The 23,627-nt window shown below is 41.6% G+C and overlaps 3 protein-coding genes and 1 long non-coding RNA gene across 7 annotated transcripts; 2 read left to right on the forward strand and 2 right to left on the reverse strand.

The window, feature by feature from the left end:
• The first annotated feature begins 2,952 nt into the window (after positions 1-2,952).
• Positions 2,953-8,499, forward strand: LOC115737586 (cyclin-A2-3). Of its 2 annotated transcripts, none has more exons than XM_030669772.2 (12): positions 2,953-3,161; positions 3,898-4,210; positions 4,486-4,750; positions 4,956-5,092; positions 5,686-5,778; positions 6,058-6,191; positions 6,698-6,773; positions 7,123-7,199; positions 7,285-7,318; positions 7,427-7,576; positions 7,663-7,797; positions 8,015-8,499. In XM_030669772.2, the coding sequence occupies exons 2-12, from the start codon at positions 3,908-3,910 to the stop codon at positions 8,066-8,068; spliced, it is 1,458 nt and encodes a 485-aa protein (XP_030525632.1). In that variant the 5' UTR covers positions 2,953-3,161; positions 3,898-3,907; the 3' UTR covers positions 8,069-8,499. The 2 variants fall into 2 exon arrangements, with proteins under 2 accessions (XP_030525632.1, XP_030525634.1); XM_030669774.2 differs by having other exon boundaries at positions 2,954-3,161; positions 4,959-5,092.
• Positions 8,500-15,548: 7,049 nt separating this feature from the next.
• Positions 15,549-19,150, forward strand: LOC115737492 (D-glycerate 3-kinase, chloroplastic). The gene is made up of 12 exons (XM_030669633.2): positions 15,549-15,826; positions 16,456-16,853; positions 17,151-17,230; positions 17,307-17,358; positions 17,435-17,476; positions 17,583-17,661; positions 17,739-17,770; positions 17,848-17,916; positions 18,262-18,336; positions 18,434-18,550; positions 18,695-18,745; positions 18,849-19,150. Exons 1-12 carry the CDS (start codon positions 15,652-15,654, stop codon positions 18,981-18,983), a joined length of 1,305 nt encoding a protein of 434 aa, XP_030525493.1. The 5' UTR covers positions 15,549-15,651; the 3' UTR covers positions 18,984-19,150.
• A 38-nt stretch (positions 19,151-19,188) lies between these two features.
• On the reverse strand, positions 19,189-20,356 carry LOC115737493. Its single transcript, XR_004015031.2, has 2 exons — positions 19,966-20,356; positions 19,189-19,477 (listed from the first exon to the last, which is right to left on the reverse strand). It is a non-coding gene; the product is annotated as an uncharacterized LOC115737493 (long non-coding RNA).
• Positions 20,357-21,806: 1,450 nt separating this feature from the next.
• Positions 21,807-23,627, reverse strand: LOC115737455 (protein CDI). 3 transcript variants are annotated; one of them, XM_030669571.2, is made up of 2 exons: positions 23,514-23,627; positions 21,807-22,929 (listed from the first exon to the last, which is right to left on the reverse strand). In XM_030669571.2, exon 2 carries the CDS (start codon positions 22,855-22,857, stop codon positions 22,099-22,101), a length of 759 nt encoding a protein of 252 aa, XP_030525431.1. In that variant the 5' UTR covers positions 22,858-22,929; positions 23,514-23,627; the 3' UTR covers positions 21,807-22,098. The 3 variants fall into 3 exon arrangements, with proteins under 3 accessions (XP_030525431.1, XP_030525430.1, XP_048129721.1); XM_030669570.2 differs by having other exon boundaries at positions 21,807-22,947; XM_048273764.1 differs by lacking the exon at positions 23,514-23,627 and adding an exon at positions 23,111-23,478.

Raw genomic sequence — 23,627 nt, forward strand, 5'->3', positions numbered from 1 at the left:
TCGAGAAAGTAGATATGATTATCTAAGCATGTTTCGTTGATGATGCGATGGATATAATGTAACACCTTTCATTTTGTAAATGAATGTACAATGTAACTAAATTTGATAAAATTAACAAAAAAAGGGAGAGGATAAAATGGAACATTTGTGATGCTTTTTTATATGACCCATAAGGCTAATGGTGTATATCATGGTCTCCGAGATTTACTTGTTCTACAATTAGTTTACTCATAAAAACAAGAACAAACAACGGTAATGTGATTTCGCGTTGATCGGCTCGGCTTAGTGATGGTAGTTGTGCTTCTTCTTTTTTTTTGGGGGGGGGGTTCCTCTAACATATTCTCTTTGGGTAATTAAGTCATTGCATTTTTAATTTATTCAGTTGAGGCATCTAATTTTTATGTGAGGTGCAATCGAATCTTTCGCCATCGATACCTTTGGATTAAGGTGATGCAACTGCCCAATGTCCACATGGCATTTTCAACACCGCAAATAGAAGAAAAAAATAAATAAATGTCAAACGTTATTGGAAATGAAATGTAAAACTTTGAAAATGGAAAAAAGAGGAAAAAAGTTATAACCGTCTCGCCTCTCTGCAGAGCGCCGCGGCACCAGCACCACACCACACCACACCACACCCAACACGCTCGCTTATTTTCAAACCCCGGCATTTTTATAGTGTTTCGGGTATGATGCACAATTTTATAGCGTGTTGTCGTAATTAAATGCAATAGCATCATCGAAAGTGATTCACGACTTTTCGATTGAACTCGAGTCTTTAAGTTAAACAGCACGTATTGACCGCCAAAAAAAAAAAAAAGCGGGTTACAAAACAGCCATCCGAAGCATCTGGATCAAATTCAAAAAAGACCTCAAGAGAAAATAAATAAACCCACCCTACCCAACCCCAACCAAAAAAAAAAGTAAACGCTCGAGCACTCTCTTGTCGGGTCGGATGACCCGTCGGACCCTCCACGTGATTATGTGGGCTCCCGTCATGTGGGGGTCCAGCGAAGCACGCTTGCATATTTAATGATTAACTTGTCCTAAAGGTGCCTCCTAATCGTCATCAACCCCACTGTCCAATTTTTTCAAAAGTTCAAAACGATTCAAACGTTGCTTCGTGCCTCCTCAACCTCTATTCTTGTTTTTCTACTTGTCTCCATTCCTCCTTAGATCAGCAAATCAATCTCTAGATCGGGTCGCGCCCTCTTTCTGATTTTCTCGGATTTTGTATAATCTGCCTGCGCGACATTCAATTTCAAAGGGATAAATACACCGTGAGTGTCATAACTTGTGTACGACGTTCATTTGAGTGTCATAACTTTCATTTCGTTCACTTGAGTGCCACATCGGAGTAAAAAGTTTTTATTGAGTGCTAATTTCGACGAAAATCGTTTACTTGAATGTTACTTCCGACAAAACATCCTACGTGAACTTTTTCATAATTATTTTAATTATTTTTTAATGACATGGATTTTTTTATAATATTTTTTGACTTTTTTTTTCTTATTTCTTTATTTATTTTGATTTTTTCATTTTTTTCATTTTTGTGCCATTTTTCCCTTTGGCCGGTGAGGGCCATCGGTGACCCTCGCCGGCCATGATTGGCCTGCCTAGGGGCGAGGGCCGACGGGGCTGCGACGATCATTGCGACCTCGACGGCCGCGAGCGAGGGCGCAAAGGCCCTCACCAGATCTGTCGTGGCCGTGAGATCGTGACGGCCGTCGTGACCCCTCGGCCAAGGGCCAACCGGCCCTCACTCTTGGGTCGCTCGCTCGTGGCCGGCGGGGGTCACGAGAGTCCTCGCCCAAATCTAGCAAAGGGTCTTCGCGCCCTCACACGCAACCGTGACGGTCATCAACCGGGGCCGTCGCGGCCTCACCGACCTAGGGTAAGCCGACCCTAGCCATTGGGTCACGCGGTGGTAGCCGACGATGGGGCCGGGGGCTGTGGTGGCTAGAGCGGTGGCAGATCCGGTAAAGTGCTCGTTCGGGGTAGCGGTCGCAGGAGGTGGAGGGGCAATGGGGATGGGGGTTGTAGCGGCGGTGGAGCGATGGCGGGGACTCCATCGTTTAAGAAGGTGTAGCAAATCAAAGAGAGAGAGATTGCAAAATATATAAAAGATTATACAAAAATTCACATGTACATAAAATATTCAAGAAAACTGTTTCACCCGTGCCATGTCATCTTTTCCGGCGTTCATGTAAGCGATGACACTTAAATGATTAATTTTTAAAAATTATGGCACTCAAGTGAGCGAAAAGAAAGTTATGGTATTCAAGTGGACGTCATATATAAATTATGGCACTCACGCTGTACTTATTCCCAATTTCAAAAGTGGCAAGTTTTTAAAAGAGCGTACTCGAATCTCTGAAACCGTGCTCATGGTACAAAGACGGGCCAAACAACGTGCGCCCCGACCTTGTTTAGAACGTCTCTGTCATTCGAGGTGCAAAAATAAGGTATTCTTAAATCGATTATGACCATGATATGCGTATCAACAGTCCATCGCGATTGATCTTTCGAGAATTGATAAAAATTCGAAAATGGTAGTCCGATCGGAGCTAAGCACATGGACCGATATGTGCTTTCTGTGTGAATGCATGCGTTTAGATGACCCGTTTGGTGGAATTTACCGGTGCATCCTAATGGCCCGACGATTATTAAAATTTGTTAATTGAGCGGATTGGGATTGGATGTTAACGCAAATCAAATGTGTTTATACGACCCGTAGAAAGAGTAGAAACGACTCGGATGAACAAAAAAGAGCTTTCTTTATAACATTTCTCGCAAGAAAAAGTTAGATTCCTTACTTTTTGGTCAAACGGTCAACGGGGTTAGACTGTCATCGCATGATAAATTAACGTTTGGATCTTGGTTTTTAACCCGACATCTGCTAGTGCATCCGTTTTGATCGATTAATAAATAAATTCGTTAGTTGTTGAGAGTTCAAACAGAGCAACATCCCGCTCTCGCTCCCACGGTCACCGACGCTGTCTAGAAAAGGCGAAGAAGAAGACACACCTTCAGTTCTCTCTCATCGCCATCCTTGCGCTGCTCTTGGGGCTTAGAAGACGAGGCGGGGATTCCGCCACGCCCGCAAAAATCAGACTTTTCTGCATTCTGCATCTATCTTGAACCGGAGGCGCTTTCATTTGGTATGTCTTCTTGCTCCTGTCGGCATAAGAATTGACTCGACTAACTTGGGGTTTTCTTGATTTCTTGAAAAAGCTGGCTTTTTGGAGATCTGTCGATCAGGCGTAGCTTTGTATGTTTCTTCATCTTTTGGGTTGGCAAATGCGGGACAAGAAATGGGTAATTTGAAAATCTCAAGTTCTGGAACCCAAGAACGAAGGGGAAGATCGTGGAGCTGAATTAGTTTCGAATTTCGCAGAGAATTCTTGATTTCTTCTCCCTCGTTCTCGTGGCAAGAGACATGTTTTGACTTTCATCTGAACTTTCTCTCTGTCATCGTCTCTTGCTCTTCCCCCAACTTGCAAGTCTGCAATCTCTGCAGGATGGGGAACTTTTTTAGTGTAGTTTTGATTTACTCAGCTGGGTTTTAAGTAGGAACGACAATGTGGGTCGAGAATAGCCAAGATTTTACTCTTTGCTTCGGTTTACGAGGTTGTGTAACATCACTTCCTTTTTTGTTTCCTTTGACTTCGTCCCGTGGTCGCGTTCTTCAATTTTCTGAACTGTAACCCAACTCTTGGCATTGTGCTGGCGAACTTAGGTTTCTTCAATTACGTTGTTATATTTGCTTTTCAAAGCACTTTAAAAGATTTTCCACAGAATCCATCCTCTATTCTTTTTCTTTATGATCTAATTTTATATATCTCTGTTCATGGTCATGATTTTCTGTTCATGACGTGGATTTCTTTCCTTTTCTAGGCTCATAAACATGAAAAAGGAAACTCTAGGGACTAGTACCGTCGGAGCTGTTAATGGTCGAGTGACCCGTGCTCGAGGGGCTGCAATACATGCATCTGAGGAAATAATTGTTTCAGAATCATTTAGGCAGTCTAAACAGCACGATCAGAATCATGCTTCACAGGAGAAGCCAAAGAGAGCAATTTCGGATGGAAACGGCAGTGCTGCTAAAAATGCATTTGCAAAGCGAAGTAAGCAGACAGCCCTTCAAGACGTAACAAATGTTTGCTGCAACAGCTTACATAAAGACTGCTTCAATGTGACGAAAATAGTGGTTAGTGTGCTATATTCATTCTGTTGGTGCAATGCATGTTTATCGCAGTATACTTTATTAGTCGAAACTCGAACGTATTTGGACGGAAATGAACTATGCATTTTGGAAAATATGTTTCATGAACAAGTATTCAATGTAACATATTTAGCAGATACAAAAAGGCTGGAAACAAATAGAGTCAGGTCATGACGATCTCAAGCAACAATAGACGACATCTTTGAGTTAAGTATTCAATCCATCATTCTCATTCGCACTTTGGATATGCTAATTGTCAGGCTAGAAATGGGAAAAAGGCGGGGAATGCTCCAGTCAAGGTTTCCAAAGTGATTAAATCAGTTTCAGTGGAAGTCTTGAAGCCTCAGTCAGATTTAAGCGCAAAGACTATAACTGAAATGGTGGCCAAGGAACCGAGTTCAGCAACAGTTCTGCAGACAATCGAGCAGGAAGAAGATGCATCTTCATGGTCAAGCAGTGCTGGATGCACCATAACCAATTCTCAGCTTGAAAAAGATTTTTCTGGAATGTCTTCACAAAATCAAGGTCCTTAAACAAAATTATAAACAAATACATACGAACTTGCCTACACAGAAGGGAAAGTTCATACAATTGAGAAGATGTGCTTCGACTTCTTGTAGCCTTCCCTAACTGAACATGTGATGCAAATGAGATACAATTTTCTCATCTTTCCAGGTTTGTATGGTGAAGTTTGCTCATACGTGCCATTTTGTTTGGGTTTTGGTTACAGCAGAGAAAGAAAGCCTTCAAGAGATATCAACGATCTCAGAGAAACCACAAGTTACCAATATTGATTCTGATCAAAAGGATCCTCTGTTATGCAGCCTTTATGCCCCGGACATTTACAGCAATCTACGTGTTACAGAGGTTTGTGCAATAAACAGCATGTGCTATAGATACTTTGATCTCATATCAATTCAAACAACTAGTCATTTTTCGGCTTAATCTGAATTCTGAAGTACGCGAATCCTGTAGAGGCAGAAGTTTTCAAGAGATTAATATAGTAGCTGGATGGCAAATTCTCTGCCTGCAAAAAGCTTGAACCACGGGACTAATTTTTTAGCAAGATCAGATGAAAAACGTTCATGCAAAATGCTGGCTCCACTTAGAAGGAAAAGGCTTCATTTTAGTTTTATGCAACTTCTCCATGTTGGATTGCTCGGCTCTACTTGACGCTGCTTGCAGAAACCTCAATTGTGTCTTTATAAGTTTGAAGTTATAGCTATACCAAGATCTAGGAGATCAGTAGGTATCACTCTCTTCTCTAACATTGATAACTGCAATGCTAATTCATGCAATGAACTTACCTATCAAGCTCCGCAAGGAATAACATATGATGAAGGGAGGGAGACATTCTCATTGTCGTTTTCTTGACCTTTCCCTCCAATATTGTGTTCCCAACCATGCAAAGGCCACAAGCACCAACCATGGACTCATTCCTCTTTTTTTTTTTTTGTCAGCTTCTCAGGAGACCTTGTTGTAATTTTATGGACACTGTCCAGAAAGATATCACTCAGAGCATGAGGGGGATCTTGGTTGACTGGCTTGTGGAGGTCAGCATACCTCTGTGCTATTTTGTGTTCTCTATTTTCCTTTGCCAGTTCTGTAAGTTTGTTTCTGCCATAGCCAGAATTCTATTTCGCTATATATGCTTCACTAACCGCATATTGCATTGTGCATTTTCATATAATTGGAGAAAGGGTTTAAATCATGTGCCTCCAATCCAGTGTTCATGCACACGTGAAACAAAAACCTTGTCCTGGATTCCTATTCTTTTACAGGAAAAGTCCCCGCTGATTTTTTCAACCAACTTGTTTGCTCTCTGTTTTCAGGTATCTGAGGAATATAAGTTGTACCCAGATACTCTATATCTCGCCGTGTTTCTGATTGACCGCTTTCTATCTCAAAATTACATTGAAAGACGGAGACTTCAGCTACTTGGCATCACTTGCATGCTAATCGCGTCGTAAGACTGTTCCCATTACCTTTCAGTTTTGTTTTTGTTTGTCAGTTATTTCTGGAATGATATGTCTTGCATTGCACATCATATCGGTACAGCAAGTACTTGGCTGATCAAATATAGGAGCACATTTACTTCATCACCAAGAAGAAAGTAAACAATGGAGGACTAACTCTGAATAGTGGAGGCAAAGACATTAACCCTTTTTGGCTTCTAATGGAAGAAGTAATTTTATTCTCTCTTATCTGATGCTTGTTGGATGCATCAATATAAAATAGAGCAAAAGCTTTCCATATTAGAGAGAGAGAGAGAGAGAGAGAGAGAGAGAATAAGGTAAATATCCTAGATATAATAGATCGCTTCACATATTTCAACTCATAAAAATTGCTTCTTCTTTGGAAAGATCTTGCACTATGAATTCCAGAAACTACTTTGCCTCTTGTTTGCAAAGTTCATGAGACAATGTGTGTCCTGCGAAGCTTAACACTGTGTGCGCTCTTTGTCCTTTGTAGGAAGTATGAAGAAATTTGTGCTCCGCGAGTCGAAGATTTTTGCTTTATCACAGACAATACTTACACCAGAGAAGAGGTATGCGCTACTACTCTTAACTGGCCTACTTGAATCTTCCACACTTCGTTGCTTACGGAAACAAACGATTTATTGTTCTTTTCATAACAGCTTTTCCTTCAAATTTTGCTAAGTCGCAGTGACTTATGCAATAGCCAAAGTCCTCGCTTGCTTTAGCTTGTTCCTTTGCCTAACCAAGATGCGCAACACTGACAGTTGCTCAACCATCATCATTATACAACCGAAATTATTGTGAATCCCATTAACTGAAAGGAATCACCAAATTATGCATCAGGCAATGATTTCTCTAGAACTATGAATTCAGCTGTCTATTCAGATGTAAAAGATCCACACTGGTGTGTATTGGTAGGTATTGAAAATGGAGGGCCAACTACTGAAGTATTTTGGCTTCTGCATTTTTGCGCCCACTGCGAAAACTTTCCTTAGGTACCGCAACTTACTGAACTCTCATTTGCTTTTCTTCCATTGGACTTATCTGCATTCTAAAAGCATCAAATATTTTGTTTCTCAGGAGATTCATTCGAGCAGCGCAGGCATTGTATACGGTAAGGTCATTGATCTCCTCCATGCTCGCCTGAGCTTAGGAAAATGCCACGTTCCGTGTTCTTAAGAAAACTAACCATATGTCCATCAACTGGTTGTAAACTTTCCAGAGCCCTAGTCTGGAATTGGAGTACTTGGCTGATTACCTTGCAGAGCTGACATTGGTTGAGTACGACTTCCTGAGTTTTCTTCCTTCTCTAGTTGCTGCATCAGCTGTATTTCTTGCTAGATGGACACTGGATGACTCACGCCACCCTTGGGTGCGTTCTCTATCTTTCATTTATTTCATCTCCATGAGCTTACAATTTCATGATCTGGGTATTGACTTACCTTTCACTTTCTGCAGAATCCGACGTTGGAATTCTATACATCTTATAAGGCCTCTGACCTGAAGACGACGGTATCTGCATTGCAAGGCCTGCAATTGAATGCAAAAGAATGTCCACTAAGTGCTATTCGTATCAAGTATCGGCAGCAGAAGGTACACTAGTATAAGAGCTCGAAAAGTAGAACAAAGTAAAATAAAAAACCACTCATACTTGGCCGAAGTTTATTGCTCACATCATTGAAAAGGATATCTTACTTAGATTTTCTTATGTTTGTTACAACAAAAGTTGCGAAATTGCTATCCTTTTTCTGGTCGTCTTGAACTGAAATACAAGCTCTCGCTTATGAGCCTCTTTCCTTCTTCGTTGTAGTTCAAATCAGTGGCGCTTCTGCCTTCCACCAAAACCCATGAAGCGCTCTTCTGAAGATGACAGTGCCGCTGACAATGCTCTAATCCTCGCTAATAGCTGACGGCAACATTTCCCCTGCACGTATGAAGATATGTGAGGTTATGACTAATCCCAGATTCGGCGCTTTCACCGACTTGTTCCATACAGATTTCTAGTACTTCCACGTCTGTTCATACTACGTACAGACTGCTCGTCATTGTTACTTTCATTCTTTTTAGGATGTACATGTTCGGATCCTGAGATCTCGGGATCCGTCACCCAATTTCACATAATTGCTGATATTTTTTTTGTCGTTCTGACTTTAGTTAATTAAAGTTAACCATGAAATGACGACGAGCTCAGTGGTACTACTACTGTAAACTAGCTGGAGAGGATGTATCTAGCTCAATGTAATCTTGAAGCAAAAAGCCTCCACTCTATTGTACTCCTTTTATATCCATTGCTCATTCAGTTCCTGTTCTGCAATACTTGACTTTTGTCTGATTTTCGCACGCTCCCTCCCTCGGGCACGAACGCGAGCATCAGCATGCTTTGCAACTAGCGTCGGCGTTTCGACCATGCGATGGAGCCGGGATTTGGGAAACTCTGCTTGGATGGATTCTCGGGATGCTACCATTTGATCTCAAAACTCTGGCAACTGATCGTTGTTAAGTGGACCAAATATGAAGTCAATACCTAAAACTAATTGGTAAGGTTAATGTTGGAAAAAAAAGTTGGTAATTTAATGTGTAGAGAGGTTAATAACTCCGATAAAAGTTGGTCACTTATCTTTGTTTGCTTTTTCTTCCTTTTTCTATTTATGAAAATAAAGCTATGGAGGCATTGAATTTTTCGAAGGAACAATTACACCAATGATCTTTGAACTTTGGCTCAACATATAATGTCGTCTTCGAACTTTTAATTTTTCCAATGTGGCTCCTAAACTATAGCCCAATATTCAATAACGCCCTTGGGCTTGGTAAATGTTTAATCTAGTCCTTATATTAGTATATCACTGGATTGGAACTAAATTAAATTGAATAAGTACTAAAAGTTCGGGGATCTTATTGAACAAATTAAAAGTTTAGGTACAATATTATATATTAAGTTAAGGTTCGCGGATCACATTGCACGAATTAAAAGTTAGGAGACGATATGGAGGCTATTTGTGTCAATATATTCTGTGTGTCCCTGTTCGTGTATTAATTGGAGGGAAAATTTCAAAAAATGCCCCAAGTGCCTTCATTTGTTTTTAAAAAAGTTCATAGTGAACCTTGTTTCGAATAAGGACCTAAAGTACCTAATTATATTTCGATGAAGGGCTTGAGCTAGCGGGTCGGTCAAATGCTAGGTGGCTGGCGAGCATATGAATTTTCCGGTGGCCGAAATAAGGGCATTTTCGTCTCATATAATTTTGAATAAAAAGAAAATCCAAAAAATTATAAATCTCAATGGTTCTTTCTCTTCCCCACTTCGTGAACAAACGGACCTGAACAGAGCGAGAATCAGCGGGCACCGGCAGCGTGTGACTGAGCGATGGGGTGCGACCAGGTGGCGGCCGCGGTATGCGACCAGGAGGCATCGGCGTGCGAAGGATGATGGATTTTGAACAAAAAACTTCCCCTCACGGCTCACACAAAGCCTGCCAAGTGTGAGGGCTTATGGAAGTGTTGCCCGAGCGAGGGCCGGCTGGCGCTGGCGATGGCGATGTGCGACCGGCGGTGGTGTGCGATCGGCGGCGGCGGCGTCGTACGATCTGGCGGCGGCAACGTGCAAAGGGTGAGGGATTTTGATCGAAACCCAATTTTTCCTAAATTGGGAACTTCCGAAGAAGTCCATATCCGGGTCGGCTTCCTTTACAGTGTGTGCTCTCTGACATTTTTCGTCTCTGTGTTTCAGAAATTTCCCCTTTACTTCCTCGTAGCAGAGCTTGTGGGACTCAGCATATCCTTCACGGTTTCAAATAGAGCTCTATAGCTCCATCTGAGCTTTAGCATTCAGAAGCTGCTAATTCTGGCATTAGATATTGCTCAAGTGGACTGATGTTGCCATTCCAGCTCGTGACTCCTATTGAATTTTCATACTCCTTCAATTAAGTGATTAATAAAATGATGGCGATGAACCAAGTAATGGCAAAGCCCCCCATAAGTACAACTATCGCCCAGATAAAACTAAGGGGGCTTCCAAGCCAGTGGCGGCTTTTCCGCGAATCGCAAGGTGGAGAGGAAATAGAGTTAGCTTTTGCTCCGGGTGGGAACAACTGATAATGCAGCAGAAACTCTGTTTCTGCTGCTTCCATCTCTCCTACCGGCACTAGTTTGCGGCTCAAAGATTGTGGTGGGTGGAATGATGATTTCATTCTATTACGAAGCTCAGGAATATCCACATGAATGCTGCTTTGACCTTCAGAACTGTTCTTGTCCTTCATTGTTTCATTCTGGAGAAACCCAAAGAACAGTTTGGACATCAAATCAGCTGAAGAAAACTTCTAGCTGGCGGTTCAATTGAACCTGAAATCGATTCCCATAATTTCTATTATATGAAGACAATGTGCAAAAGAGAAGACAAATTGAGTCGATGTTGTCTCCGTCAGAGGAGTACGTGCGTAAGGTTCTGATAGTGTAGTGAATGATCTGGCTCTGAATTATATGTTTCCATGCACGGCTCCTTGGAAGGCATCGACTTCGACATCAATGGTAGCAAGATTCCTGATGAAGTTGAACCTTTAGAGTTTTCTTTTTCTTCTGATTTCAATGTTATGTAATGCGCGGTTGTGGCATTTCTTTTGTACCTTGCTAAAGATATTTATCGAGGCTTTGTCTCAAGTTAGAGGTTGTGGCATTCTTTTGTGCCTTGCTGAACATGTTTCTTTTGCTTGTTGTGATTGCGAAACACAGTGCTTTTGTGTCCCTTTACTTCGATCCTCTTTTGGGATTGTTCCTTAGCAGATAGCAAGTTCCAACGTTTGAACTTAAGATTAGTGCAAGACTGACTTTTCTTTGTGATCTCATTGCTTTGCTAAGATAATAAAGCTTATAATCTTCTGAATCTAGTGATATATATTCCTCTAAACGTGCGGTTGCAAGCAAATGGACTACAATACAAGCAAAATTGAATTTGCACCCACATCATAAAACAAAAGGTTTTAAAAGCTCTCGAGTAAGAATGCTGAATGAGAGGCCTCATGGGCATAATGCATTGTAGATATTGCTCTCGACTTTAATACTGGGCTGAGAGTGTTTTCATTCTCTTTTCACACGGCAGCACTCCATAAGTAGCAATAGCTTTTTCCTCACCAAACTGCATTTATCGATTATGGTACAATCACTTTACAGTGCTATTGTGACAGAAGTTCAAAGCAGAAACAAGTTAACAACCCACAAGTCGCACTTGCAAGACGAGAAAGAGAAACAGAGAAGTGCAGAACAGAAGGGTACTCAAATGCAATATTATTCCTTTTGCAGGTTGGCTTTTTCTTTTGGCTGGGGACTTCTCTCAGCATGCTCTTTTCGTTGAGCGAACATCAATGTACATTAACTCACGAACAAAAGGGCATAGAAAGAATGATGCTGACAAAAATTTAGAAAAGAAAATCAAGATTCATAGAGAGAAAAAGTTCCCGATTGTCCCAAGCCAAAGTTGCAGACCATCATGTCTAAAAGAACAAATTGATAAAAGTGAAAAAAGAGCCTTCTTGCTCAATTCTGTATAAACAATTCCTCAAAGCCAAACTGACGAAACAGGCTTGGTATGACTTCATCTTAAGTCCTACTCGAGCGTTACCAAATTATCATAAATAGAACAAAAGCTTCGACAAGGAGGGATTCTATTTCATCTATTCTTTATGTCAGACTTGAGTCGAGATGCAGAAACAAAAAAAAAAGCCCATTTTCTTGTCAATAACAGAATGTAGAAAGTAAACAGTATCGACATTGTTACACAACAAGCTGTCAAGTATCACACGCTAGAGAGCAGGGGTTCAACGGATGACAGAACTTCCCTCACTTGACAAACTCTGCAGACCACTCTAGCATATCCCAGTGGACCTCTTCGGCACACTTCACTGCTTCTCTTCATCAGTGACAACGTACCTAACGAGCATTGCACGATATTACTAGCTTGTAAATCATATCAAAGGCATGAAAATAGATCTTAGAATCATTCAGAACAAAGCTACTCACCTTCCTAACAAAAGTCAGAAGCTCCAATTGCAAATGCACCATTACCCTTCAAGCATGAAAAGACATGAAAATGTGCACATGAAGGTTCCTGCAGAAACTCTTAAGAGATTTTTGGTATCGAAAAGTGATCTTTTAAAGAATTGTTTAGAACAAAGCTGCTCACCTCCCCAACAAAAGTCAAAAGCTCTAATTGCAGATGCACCTTTACCCTTCAAACATGAAAAGACATGAAAATACGCACAGGAAGGTTCCCGCAGCAACTGTAAGAGATTCTTGGCATTGAAAAGTGATCTTTTAAAGAATCGTTTAGAACAAAGCTACTCACCTCCCCAACAAAAGCCAGAAGCCCCAATATCACTCTAAGAGATGCACAGTGACCTTTCATAGCTTTAACTATTTGCTTTACATCCTCATATCCCTCATCATGCTAAAAAAGAGAAACAAGAGCCCATGCAGCCTTACTTGTTTGATGGACAAGAAAAACATGACAAACATCCCAAAAAGTTGTTGGTTCTTGCAAAACTTAAAAAGTTGCTCATCTTTGACCACTTTCATGTTTCGGTCTTCACATCCTCTTCTCTACCTATAGTAGAATTAAAAAAACAAATTATTAGTCAAAACAAAGTCAACCACCAGAACACTTTAATGACAAAGTCAAGCATAGATGGATACTTGCATCTTCTCTCTTCCTAGAGATGACATTAAGCTCTCCATATTGCTAAAAAATGACGCAAGTAGTTCAGCTGTCTCAATTTGTGATGTTGGGGTTGATAGAGCGCTTTCTACCACATTTTGTGAGCATATGGTAGATGTAGATGTTGCCATTGTTGTTGTTGTTGTTGATGCAACTCATGGACTCTTGCAATAATGCCTGTTATGGCCTTACTTACCGCATCTCGCACAAGTGATTGTAGTATTTTCTCTCTTTAACTTGGATCCCACCGGCTCTTGCATAACTTTCTTCTTTCTCTTTTTTAAATTGTTATCACCTATTTCATTCACCGACTTTGTTCTTTGTTTCTTCTTTCTACGAACTTGCTTAGGCACATCTGGTGGAAGTAAATGCTCTATAGCAGGCCATGTGTCCTTGGAATCTACAACATGCACAACATGGCTGTAAGTCTGCATGAATGTTGCCAAACTGAAACATGTGTGAACCCATTTTTCAAGTTGTTCTTTTAGGTATACAAAAGTCGCCACAGCATGACAATAAGGGATTCCACTAATTCCCATCTTTTACAGCTACAAGTTTTGTGTCTTAAATTAACTACCCTCTTGTTCCATATGGTCCGCTCAATTCAAACTCATCCTCCCCATTCCATGTAGGAATCCACGACGCTGAATTTTTTTTTGTTTTTTGAAGATCTAATCTCTTGGATCTTAGGACAAATCACATTATTGTAGTTAGCCAATCCATCTCTTTGCTTATGAATCCTTTTCATGAGTTGCACTCTTATAGCTCAAGCAATGTGATGATAGGCTTGTCTCTAGCATCAATGATACTCTTGTTGAAGCTTTCGAACCAATTATTCAAGAAAGCATCGCATTTTGAGTTTATTCTAAAGTGGGACTTGCTCTATTGCACTGGAGGTCTTTGGGACAACCAATCATAAGCTTTTTGATTAATCGCCTTAAGCTCTTCCATGGCCAAGTCGAAATCACATACCCTAGTTGCCATGGCAGACTTCCAAACCGAAAGTTTAAGTTCCAATTCTTTGTGATGCAACCTAAAGTTCTCATAAAGATGTCTCAAGCAAAATCTATGTTCTACTTCAAGCATCAAATTTACTAGTGCTTGCACCAATCCCTTCTGCTAATCACACAAGAAAGTCCAGTACAATTTGCAAGGTTTATGATCCCCAAATCTTTTGCGATCATACTAAGGAACAAATGCCATGTCTTGTATATTTCTTGTCCCACGATTGCCCATACAAATGAATACATCTAATCATTTTCATCTAGGCCCACAGTTGCTAGAAGTATACCCTTGTAGCCTGATGACAAATAACAACCATCAAACCCCACAAAGCGCTTACATCCTTCTACAAAACCCCTCCTCAATGCATCTAGACATATGTAGACTCCTTCAAACTTGAATTGGTCTTGACATTGCTCACTCTTGATTACACAAGTGGATCCTGTGATGGAATCAAGGAGTGCTTGGCAATAACTTCTAAGCATCCCAAATTGCTCCTCCTCATTCCTCGTGACCATACTCGGTGCTGTAACTCTAGCTCCGTAGACTATTGTCTTGCACAACTTCAAAACATTCTCGGACTCCATTGTTTTCTTCATTGCAACACATGGCCATGTTGGATTATTCCTCAACCAATCACAATACTTGTTTGCCAGCCATTTAGAGCTTACTTGGGGGACACATAGAACTCAATTACATGTATGTATAGGTTTGACGGTTTTAACTTGTAAAGTCTACTTCCTCAGCATTTTGACAGCATATATAAGCCAATCACAACCATCAGAACACACTACCCTCAACATGTTTGGTGCATTCTTAGTGAACCTCACCTATCTCCCATTTTTAATGGTATAATTCCTAATTGCTTCTCTAAACTCCTTGACATTACTAAAGCACATCTCCAACTTAAAGGCACTATTCTCCATGTCCACCTTAGCATTAAACTCGAGATATGTATACTCAACTTGACTACCCATATTCGGGAAATCTACATTATCGGATAATGTATCTACATACAAGCCGATGTCTCCGGCCTCTGTATCCCTCTGCATTGAACTACCTTCTATACATCGCACATTTCTTCCGTATAACTCATCAAGATCAATAATGGCAAATTCATCTTCAGCAACACCCCAAACACGCCCAGGCATGGCATAATTCACTTCTTCACATCCATCACCTGGTGCAAATGGAAGGAAAAAAATAAACGTCAAGCTGCAATTACAATCCCCATCACAAGGGGAAAAAAATGTCAAGCTACAAGTTATACAATGAATCAGGCCTCCAAAGTGCAATTTTTGTCTTCCAAACACTTCATCTTACCCTTATAATTTGCGAACAACGTCACGCGTGTAATCACCCAAAACAGTCTCGTAGTATGGCATTTTGGTTTATCTAAAAAATAATATATTAAAATTTGCAGACCACGAACAAATAATTGAGAAATAGGGAGGAATACAAAAAATAAAATGAAAACAGTAAATAGTGAACCACAAACAAATATCTGTGTATGTTAACACCGTTGTTGATTGGACCAAAAAACGAAAAAAATTACAACGTTGTTGTCGATGCAACTGATGGATTCTTGCGTCACTCTTTCTCTCTACAGTAGTAAGAGGGAGAAAATAAAAACTGAAAAGAAAAAAGAAAAAAGACGGGTTGGAGTTGGCCACTCCATTTCCATCGCTTATCTCTCGAGTCTCGTTCTTCTCCTCCTTCGATCGAGAGAGAGAGAGAGAGAGATGGCGGTGCTGAGTGCACTCGCGCCACTGTCGACGACCTCTTCGCTTCCCATGAGTTGGCCTACTTACGGCGATGGTTCCAAGCACACCACGGTGGCCTCGTGCCACCATCTGATCGATCTCGCTCCCTCGACTCGTCTCTCCAAGCTCTCCCCCTCTCTCTGCACGCAATCAGGTGACTCCCAGGCTCCCTTTCAATTGCTCTCTCTCTCTCTCTCGCGCGCGCGCGCCCCAGCATTTTGATGAAGGAGCAACGCGCGGTGTACGGGGAACCCGTTGCGATTTCTCATGGAGTCCCGCTTCTTCGATGCTCTGGCACTGCTGGGAATGATATCCGAGAATTCACATTGGCGATGTCGTGCAAGTTGTGATTTTTTGTCCGCTTTCGATAGCGACATTTGATGGGCTATTTTAGGATTCTGTTTAGTATTCCTTTGACGTAGTTCGAGTGCGGCCTGGATTTCCTTTCGTTTCCTTCCGCAAATAAGAAGCATGAGCTCTGCTCTTAAATGAGCTGGAGCGTCACTATTCACTTGATCTTTTTTATTTATTTTTTAACTTTTCGTATGGTTTGAGCTCTAGGGAATGTTGGTTATGTTGTTAGGAATAGAGATGAAACTGGAAGTCACCCCCTTGAGCCACTGATCGAATTTGATCGCTTATGTTGTCTATGCGCTGGTTTAATCCATTGCTTGACGCGATTCATATCTGCTGAGCAAGTCTATCATGAAATGAATCTCGAGCGGATCTGTCCACTCTTGGCTTGAACATGCCTGACGTGTTTCATTCCTTTCATTTGTTTAGGAACTCTTCCTGCTACAAATGGATGCCCGTGGATGCTGGGCTCTTCCATTTATCACCTAACTGGCGGCAGCAGATGGAGGCTGAAACCAGTTTACTCAATATTCCCTACCTCGCCAGCCCAAGTTTCCTCTGTACAGGACCTTTTCGATTTTATTTGCTCAGGTCCTCTCTTTGACAAGTTGGGTATGACCCCAGAAAAGGTGGCCGAGTCAGTTGATAAATGGTTGGCTTATGGCTTACACCTCTGTCGGTTGTTTCAACTCAATGAGCTCTACCTCACATTTCCCCAAAAGGCTAGGTTTTATCACTACTATATTCCCGTCTTCTTGTGGTGTGAAGATCAGATTTCTCAGCACTACTCCAAGTTCAAGGAGGGGGAAGATATCCCACCTCTTGTGGTAGGTACCATTTTGTTATATTACCCTAAAATTCCTCAAGGCAAGAACTTGAAGGAGGGAGGACATTGAGGAAATTTTTAGTTGCTGATTTTAATGCTTCATGGTGTTGATCCTGATTATAGCAATAGCGTCAAGAACAATGCTAATGTAGCTATCTCTGATTAATCTCTTTTTGACAAGCAATCGATGATTTAACTGCCTAAGAGGATTCATCTAGTTGACTAGGATTGATATAGTAATGGCTTTGTTTGTTGGTAGGTTCGTATGAGAAAATAACAAGATTTTATCCTCGCGCAGATTGGTTTTAGTGCTCCCCAAGGTTGTGGCAAGACAACACTAGTTTTTGCCCTTAACTATCTTTTCAAGGTCACTGGCAGGTGGGATAAATAGCTAGAAGCTTAATTTTGCTTAAATTTAACGTATAATGATTCTGATTAACTAATCTAATGTCAGGAAATGCGCAACGTTATCAATAGATGATTTTTATTTGACGGCAGAGGATCAGGTACTACTATCTGAGTGCAGCATTGCCTCTTCTTTGATTGCTTGCCATTTTCATACTGATTCTGCTCAATATGCAGGCGAAACTGAGAGAAGAAAATCCAGGAAATGCACTTCTAGAGGTAATGATCACTTCTAAATCTAAATCTTAACTGGAGGAGTGGGGGTTGTTCCTGTCCCCTACTTGTGCCCTCATCCCCATTTTCATCTCTCTACTTTTGTACACAGTTGCGTGGAAATGCAGGAAGCCATGATCTTCAATTCTCAGTTGAAACACTCACTGTTGTGACCAATTTGACTAAAGAAGGTGGAATCTGTCACCTTAATTTCACCCTTGCACATCCTGCAAGTCCATCATTAATTCTCATTACCCCAATTTTTTAGGCATGAAGATGAAGCTACCTCGATATGACAAAGTGAGCTGGCAACTCAAAAACTTTTTATCTCAATGATTCCAAAAACTTGACCAATGCTGAGTTCTCCTCCCTTGCAGTCTGCTTACAATGGAAAGGGTGACAGAGCTGATCCATCAACTTGGCCAGAAGTGGAGGGGCCATTAACGGTAAGAAATTTCTAGACAGAAAAGCAGCAATGTGGGGAGAGGATGAACTTGGACTTTTTGAAAACTCGATCGTGTACATTTCTGTTATAACCAGCAGAAGGGGCATGGACCAGAGAGATGTTACAGTCACAATGACTTGGTAGTATAAATACTGGCAACTATGAGGCAAGCAGAACTGATGGCGTTATTTAGTGGGTTATCCTCTCTCAGAAGATGTCTGAGGAAAGGTTGACTCAGCTGTGGGCATGGCTATGATCTTTTGTGGATTTGATCACCTCTTGCAGATTTGAATTTCGATTTTCTTGTATTCCATCCATGATGTTATGACTTCTGCTCGTCCTCTAGGCTGTTTTGTTTGAAGGTTGGATGCTTGGATTCAAACCCTTGCCAGCAGATGTAGTCACAGCTGTCGATCCACAGGTTGTGGCTCAAAGAATCTTGCAGATGTGTGGATGACTTTTTTCATCATGCTGTTGTATGATAACTGGGCTAATACCTTACTGCGTCTGTTATACAGCTAGAGACTGTAAACAAGAATCTTGAAGCTTATTATGATGCGTGGGACAAATTCGTCAAGGCATGGATAGTCATCAAGATTCAGGACCCTAGTTGTGTCTACCAATGGCGCTTGCAGGTTGGCAACTCATCTTCTCTATGACCACATTACGTCCTATGGAATTGTAGAATCCCATCTGCAAATTCACCGCAACTGCGAAACTTTTATTTTCTCTGTCACGATTTTAAGTGCGTATGAGTCGTTTTTGCGGAATCTTTTCAGGCAGAAATTGCCATGAGAGAGGCCGGAAATCCCGGGATGTCTGACGAGGAGGTGCTTTCCTGTTCATCAGTCTTTGACGTGCTCTGGTTTTAGTTGGACATGCAGCAGCCATCTGATTTGCTAATTCTGAGGGTAGAACTTCTGCATTTTGTAGGTTAAAGATTTTGTCTCCCGTTACCTCCCAGCATACAAGGCGTATCTGCCGACGCTCTACTCCGAAGGACCAAACGGGTCGGACCCTGAGCATCTCCTTGTCATCGAAATCGATGAAGGGAGAAACCCGTTGTAGGTAGCTTAAGTGACTGAAACTTTCACTGCCATTCTGCTTTAGGAAATTCTTTCTTTTTCTTGGATGTTGGGCCTGTTGCATGGTCAGTCTTGTTTTCATAACATGCAATCTTCTGCTGTTAGTCACTGTAAATTGTAAATGCTATGTGAAATTTCGACATGTAAATAAATATATTAGCAGCTTATCAGGAATTGTCTTCAATCGCTTATGTGAAACCTAATTCACTCCAGGAGGAATATCAAACAAATACGTTCATGTTATTACAGACCTCAAGTATCACGCATACTTCGATTGGATGAACCCATTTACACGACAATTATTGGATAATGAGGCATTTACACGACAATTATTGGATCACGAGGTCTCCAAACTACTGCACAAAGAAGAGACACGGTCTTCAAACATTCTGGTTAAACTAGCAGCAACAGCAGATACTTTCCAAGCAGTATTCGCAGGTCTCAAAGCAGCAGCAGCAGCAGCACAGCGTGAACAAACTGCACGACCAAATTGGCTCGACTATAAATTCGGGAGAGTGATATGGACTATGCGTTGGCACAAATGAAACGCGAATTCTCATGATCTATACCGACTGGGGAGTTTGATGCAAAAAACGAATAGCAGCAAAAGAAAGAAAACAAGCATCAGAAGAGAGAAATAAACGGTTGCTTATACCGACTGTGCGAGCCAAAGGGTAACTGCTAGAACCATGCCAAGCAACTGTCGAGTTTATGGCTGACTACTCAATTTTGATGAGCCTTATTCGTGGGATTCGCATGAAGGTATTCACAAAGATGAGCACAAAGCAACTCTTTCGCATGTTCGACTAAAGATAAGAGGTAATCTCCGTCCTATCTCTTGCTATGTCGCTAACTTTTAAAGGTAATCCTTCGGCTATTTGTCGCTATGGAGGAAAGATTCGAGTAACCGCTTGAAACCTCAAAAATTTACAGAGACCAGGAACAGAGAAGAGATGTAAACAGACCATGCATATAGACAGCCTTTTTCCTCGTGACGATTCTTAACATGATTGAAATACGACATCTGCTGAGCATCCGGAGCGCCCTCCATGTTGCCGAGCCTGAGATTGGCCGAGAAGGGAACTCGAGAAATCTGATGAATTGACTCCTGTTCTACCAGAGCGGCAATATATGCAGAACAGAGCCGTTCCTTTTCTTGGGCGGCCGACGAACAGATTAGTTCCTTTCGAGGACCAGAGCGGTTCCTTTCAAGAACTAGATGCGGACCACACCTATTCCAAGTGATTCCATTTATTGTTGTCGTTAAAGGGAAAGTAGGAAAGCTCATGTGTCCCTCTCCATTTGCCCCACCGCTCGGCTTGTTGCGTCTAACTAACGGTCATGGCCATTCTGACAAGTTGCCCACACAGAGACCCATCACATCCGCTCGACAGTCCGCATCCTATCCATGTGAGGATATGATGCCGGACTTAAATCATCAAGACGCGGCTACTACCACGACCGTTGATAGGCGTGGGGTCACTGGGGACCTGCGACGGAAGGCCGAGATGCAAGTGCAACAACCCCATCTGCGACCATGGATTGCATTACATGATGAGGTGTTCAAGGAGTTCCTTCTTGATACATGATTTGGTCCGACTCCCACCAGAGACATCACATTAAATTAGTAGGTCCTCAATGAAACGACATCAAATTGAACAGATACAGCTAGCTCAGCCTGTTGACAAGCTTGAGTTTGATCGTGTGAATATTCTACCTGTGTGTGCCCCTGTCGACACACACAGCAAATGCTTGTGATTTGACCTTGAAAGCATATTGCAGGATCAAAAGAGAAGAAATGGCTGAAATTATAGGCAAAATTCAAAGTAGCTACAAGATGGAATATGTGTAAACTTAGTCTAGACCACTTCCGAGGCAAGATGGTACCAAAGACGGCAAATTGTTAATAGTGAACGCCAAATCAACGAGAAGAATGACATTAAACGGTCATTACTCCCACTTTCCCTGAATTAGACAATCCTTGAGCTTAAACTTGGTCCAATAGCAAACGAAAAGAAGGAAAGTTTCAGCTTCAGCTGAACTATAGGGATCAGGATGACCAAAAAGTAAACAAACATGCAATCACGGTCCCTTATATCTGAACTGAGCATCAGGAACTAGTTTCATTAAACGAGTAAAGTGGATTGCTGTCAAATGGTTGGTAATTTGACCAAAACGTAGATGCTCAGACTTTATGTCATGAGCTCTACCTACTTTGTAAAAAACCATATGAAGCATCGGCTTTTGGTTAATATCCATCTGGGCAGGCATGTGCTTAAGCATCAACATATCCCATCGTGATATGGAAGAGTACGTTCCAGGAAAATTGATCAAAAGAGGTAGAGAACAATGCCATTGCCGGTTCAATGAAGTAATAACTTCCGGAGAGCCCACAATGAGCAATGAAAAGCACAATTTAACTTCTGCAGCACTCGACCCAAAAAAAAAAAAAAACTTCTGCAGCAACATTTTCTGGCAAACCAAGGAGGATTGAGAATGATTAGTAAAGAGAATGATCACAGAATGCAAGCATAAAGATATATCTTCACGATATACTTGAATTTTACAGCTTCAACTTTACTAAAGTAGCAGAAGAACTTCCATACACGGATAATCAAACATGTCTAGCTCGTCTTATGCAATCAACAGACAACATAGGACAAGGGGGAGAGAAAATATGCAGCGAATTATGACAATATCTGTAGCTCTACATAAGCAGAGCAAGGCATCTCTTGCAAATTTAGGTGAGTCAAGTGGCAAAAATGTTAATAATATGCCAAGTGAAAGGGGGAAGATGCATATGTTGTCAGCAAAAACCATCAGAAGTGATAAATTTCTCATCGAACACTGATGACATCTTAAGAATTATTGAATATTTAAATATATGCTATCGCATCACACTCATCTATTACAAATGAAAAAATGGTAGATACTTGAGAACATCTAATACGTGGCATATGCCAGCAACACCCCACATTAGTAATAGCTAATAGAATTAGCATCTTAAAGCCAAAATGGAATAACAAATATATCAAGCAATGAGAACGAAGCATCATGACGACCTTAACTAATCATAGTAAAATAATCTTAGTACACAGCTATTCTACTTTGGATTTGTCCTGCTTCTGATACTCTTCGGATTCTTTGGTCCATAAATCTCCAAACTCACAGTTCTTCCAAGCTTCAAACCACGGACCTCCAAGGGTGTAATGTATGGCTTTAGGGAACGTACTGGGATCATTTTCGACTACCTTGTTATGCCCCACAAGGAAATTCCACACAAACGGTATCGAGCCAATCTCACTGTCATCAAGCCACTGAAACCTGTGCAAATAAGCACCTGTCTGGGCATTCACCACCTCAGGTGTCAACACCTTGTTTTTGGGATGTCCACAATTATACAGTACCATTGAAGACCAGTTTTTCCTGGGATACACCGTTTGCACGGCTCCATCCATCTTTGTGGTCTCTTTAGGCGTGTAATCATGTTGAACACACATTACTGCATATTTATCATCCGCCAGGCCCCTCAATTCTTTGATGTCCCCTAAGTAGAGAAAATCACAGTCCACAAACATAGCCCAACCATCATAATTAGCCAGATGTGGAGTCAAGAACCGAGAAAATGAGAACTCGGTGCTCTCGAGCTTCCCCCTCTCCCGCCAATACAAGCCATTCTTCCTCAATTCAGATTGCTTGATGGGGATAATGTCAACAGGAATGGATGATCTCTTCAGAATAGAGTAGCGGCAGACCTCATAAGCAAGGTCCTCGCGTGGATCGTACCCGATGAAGATCTTGAAGGGCTTCTCAAGTGAATTCTTCATAGTAGCGCCATTAACAGCACCATTCATCATCTCGCTGGAGATTTCCTCAACTATCTCAAGCCTTTTGGAAGGGACAGGCAGTGCCACGAACAAAAACGAGATCCAGATGCGTAGACAATCCTGCATCAGCAAAGGAAACCGATGAACAAAAACGATAACGCTTTTATTTGCGGAACATTTGCTACAAGATCAGAGATCAGAAACCCAAAAAGAGCAAAACTAGAAAAAAGAATAGGCAATCCAAGAAAGATCTTCACTACCGAACAGATACATTAGTTCATACACTAGTTTCACCGAATAATGCTGCACATCCTGATTTTCATCAGCTGATTGCACATTTCGATATGCTTAATATCCCCTATGTTGAATCCCACGAATCCCACGAGCTTTCGGTCGATATCTAAAGAAAAACCGAATAGGCAATCCAGATTCTTCCCCAGAATCGGAATGGCCTCGGCCCGCAACACCCGATTGCAACCCAGAAACCTAAACGCGCACGCGACGCCCAAATGCATCTTCTTTTTTCCTTTTTTTTTTTTTCTCAGAAAGCACAGATTCGACTCGTAGCAGGAATCGGAAAAAAGAAGAAGCGAAATTCCGCGCAAGAACATCGAGCACGTCCTCCTGGCGCCGCTGCTCAGGCAAGTCTCAGGAATTTGCAGATCCGCGAAAGGAGAAGAATGTACCTGGAAAGCTACAGCGCCGTCGACGGAGCAGATCGAGAGCGAAACGGGCGGGAGTGCCTCTTCTTTCTTCTTTGCTTCTTCTTGCTTCCACCGCGATTCCTGGGGGAATTTATG

Source organism: Rhodamnia argentea, chromosome 2 (genome assembly GCF_020921035.1).
Source record: "Rhodamnia argentea isolate NSW1041297 chromosome 2, ASM2092103v1, whole genome shotgun sequence".
NCBI classification, from domain to species: domain Eukaryota; kingdom Viridiplantae; phylum Streptophyta; class Magnoliopsida; order Myrtales; family Myrtaceae; genus Rhodamnia; species Rhodamnia argentea.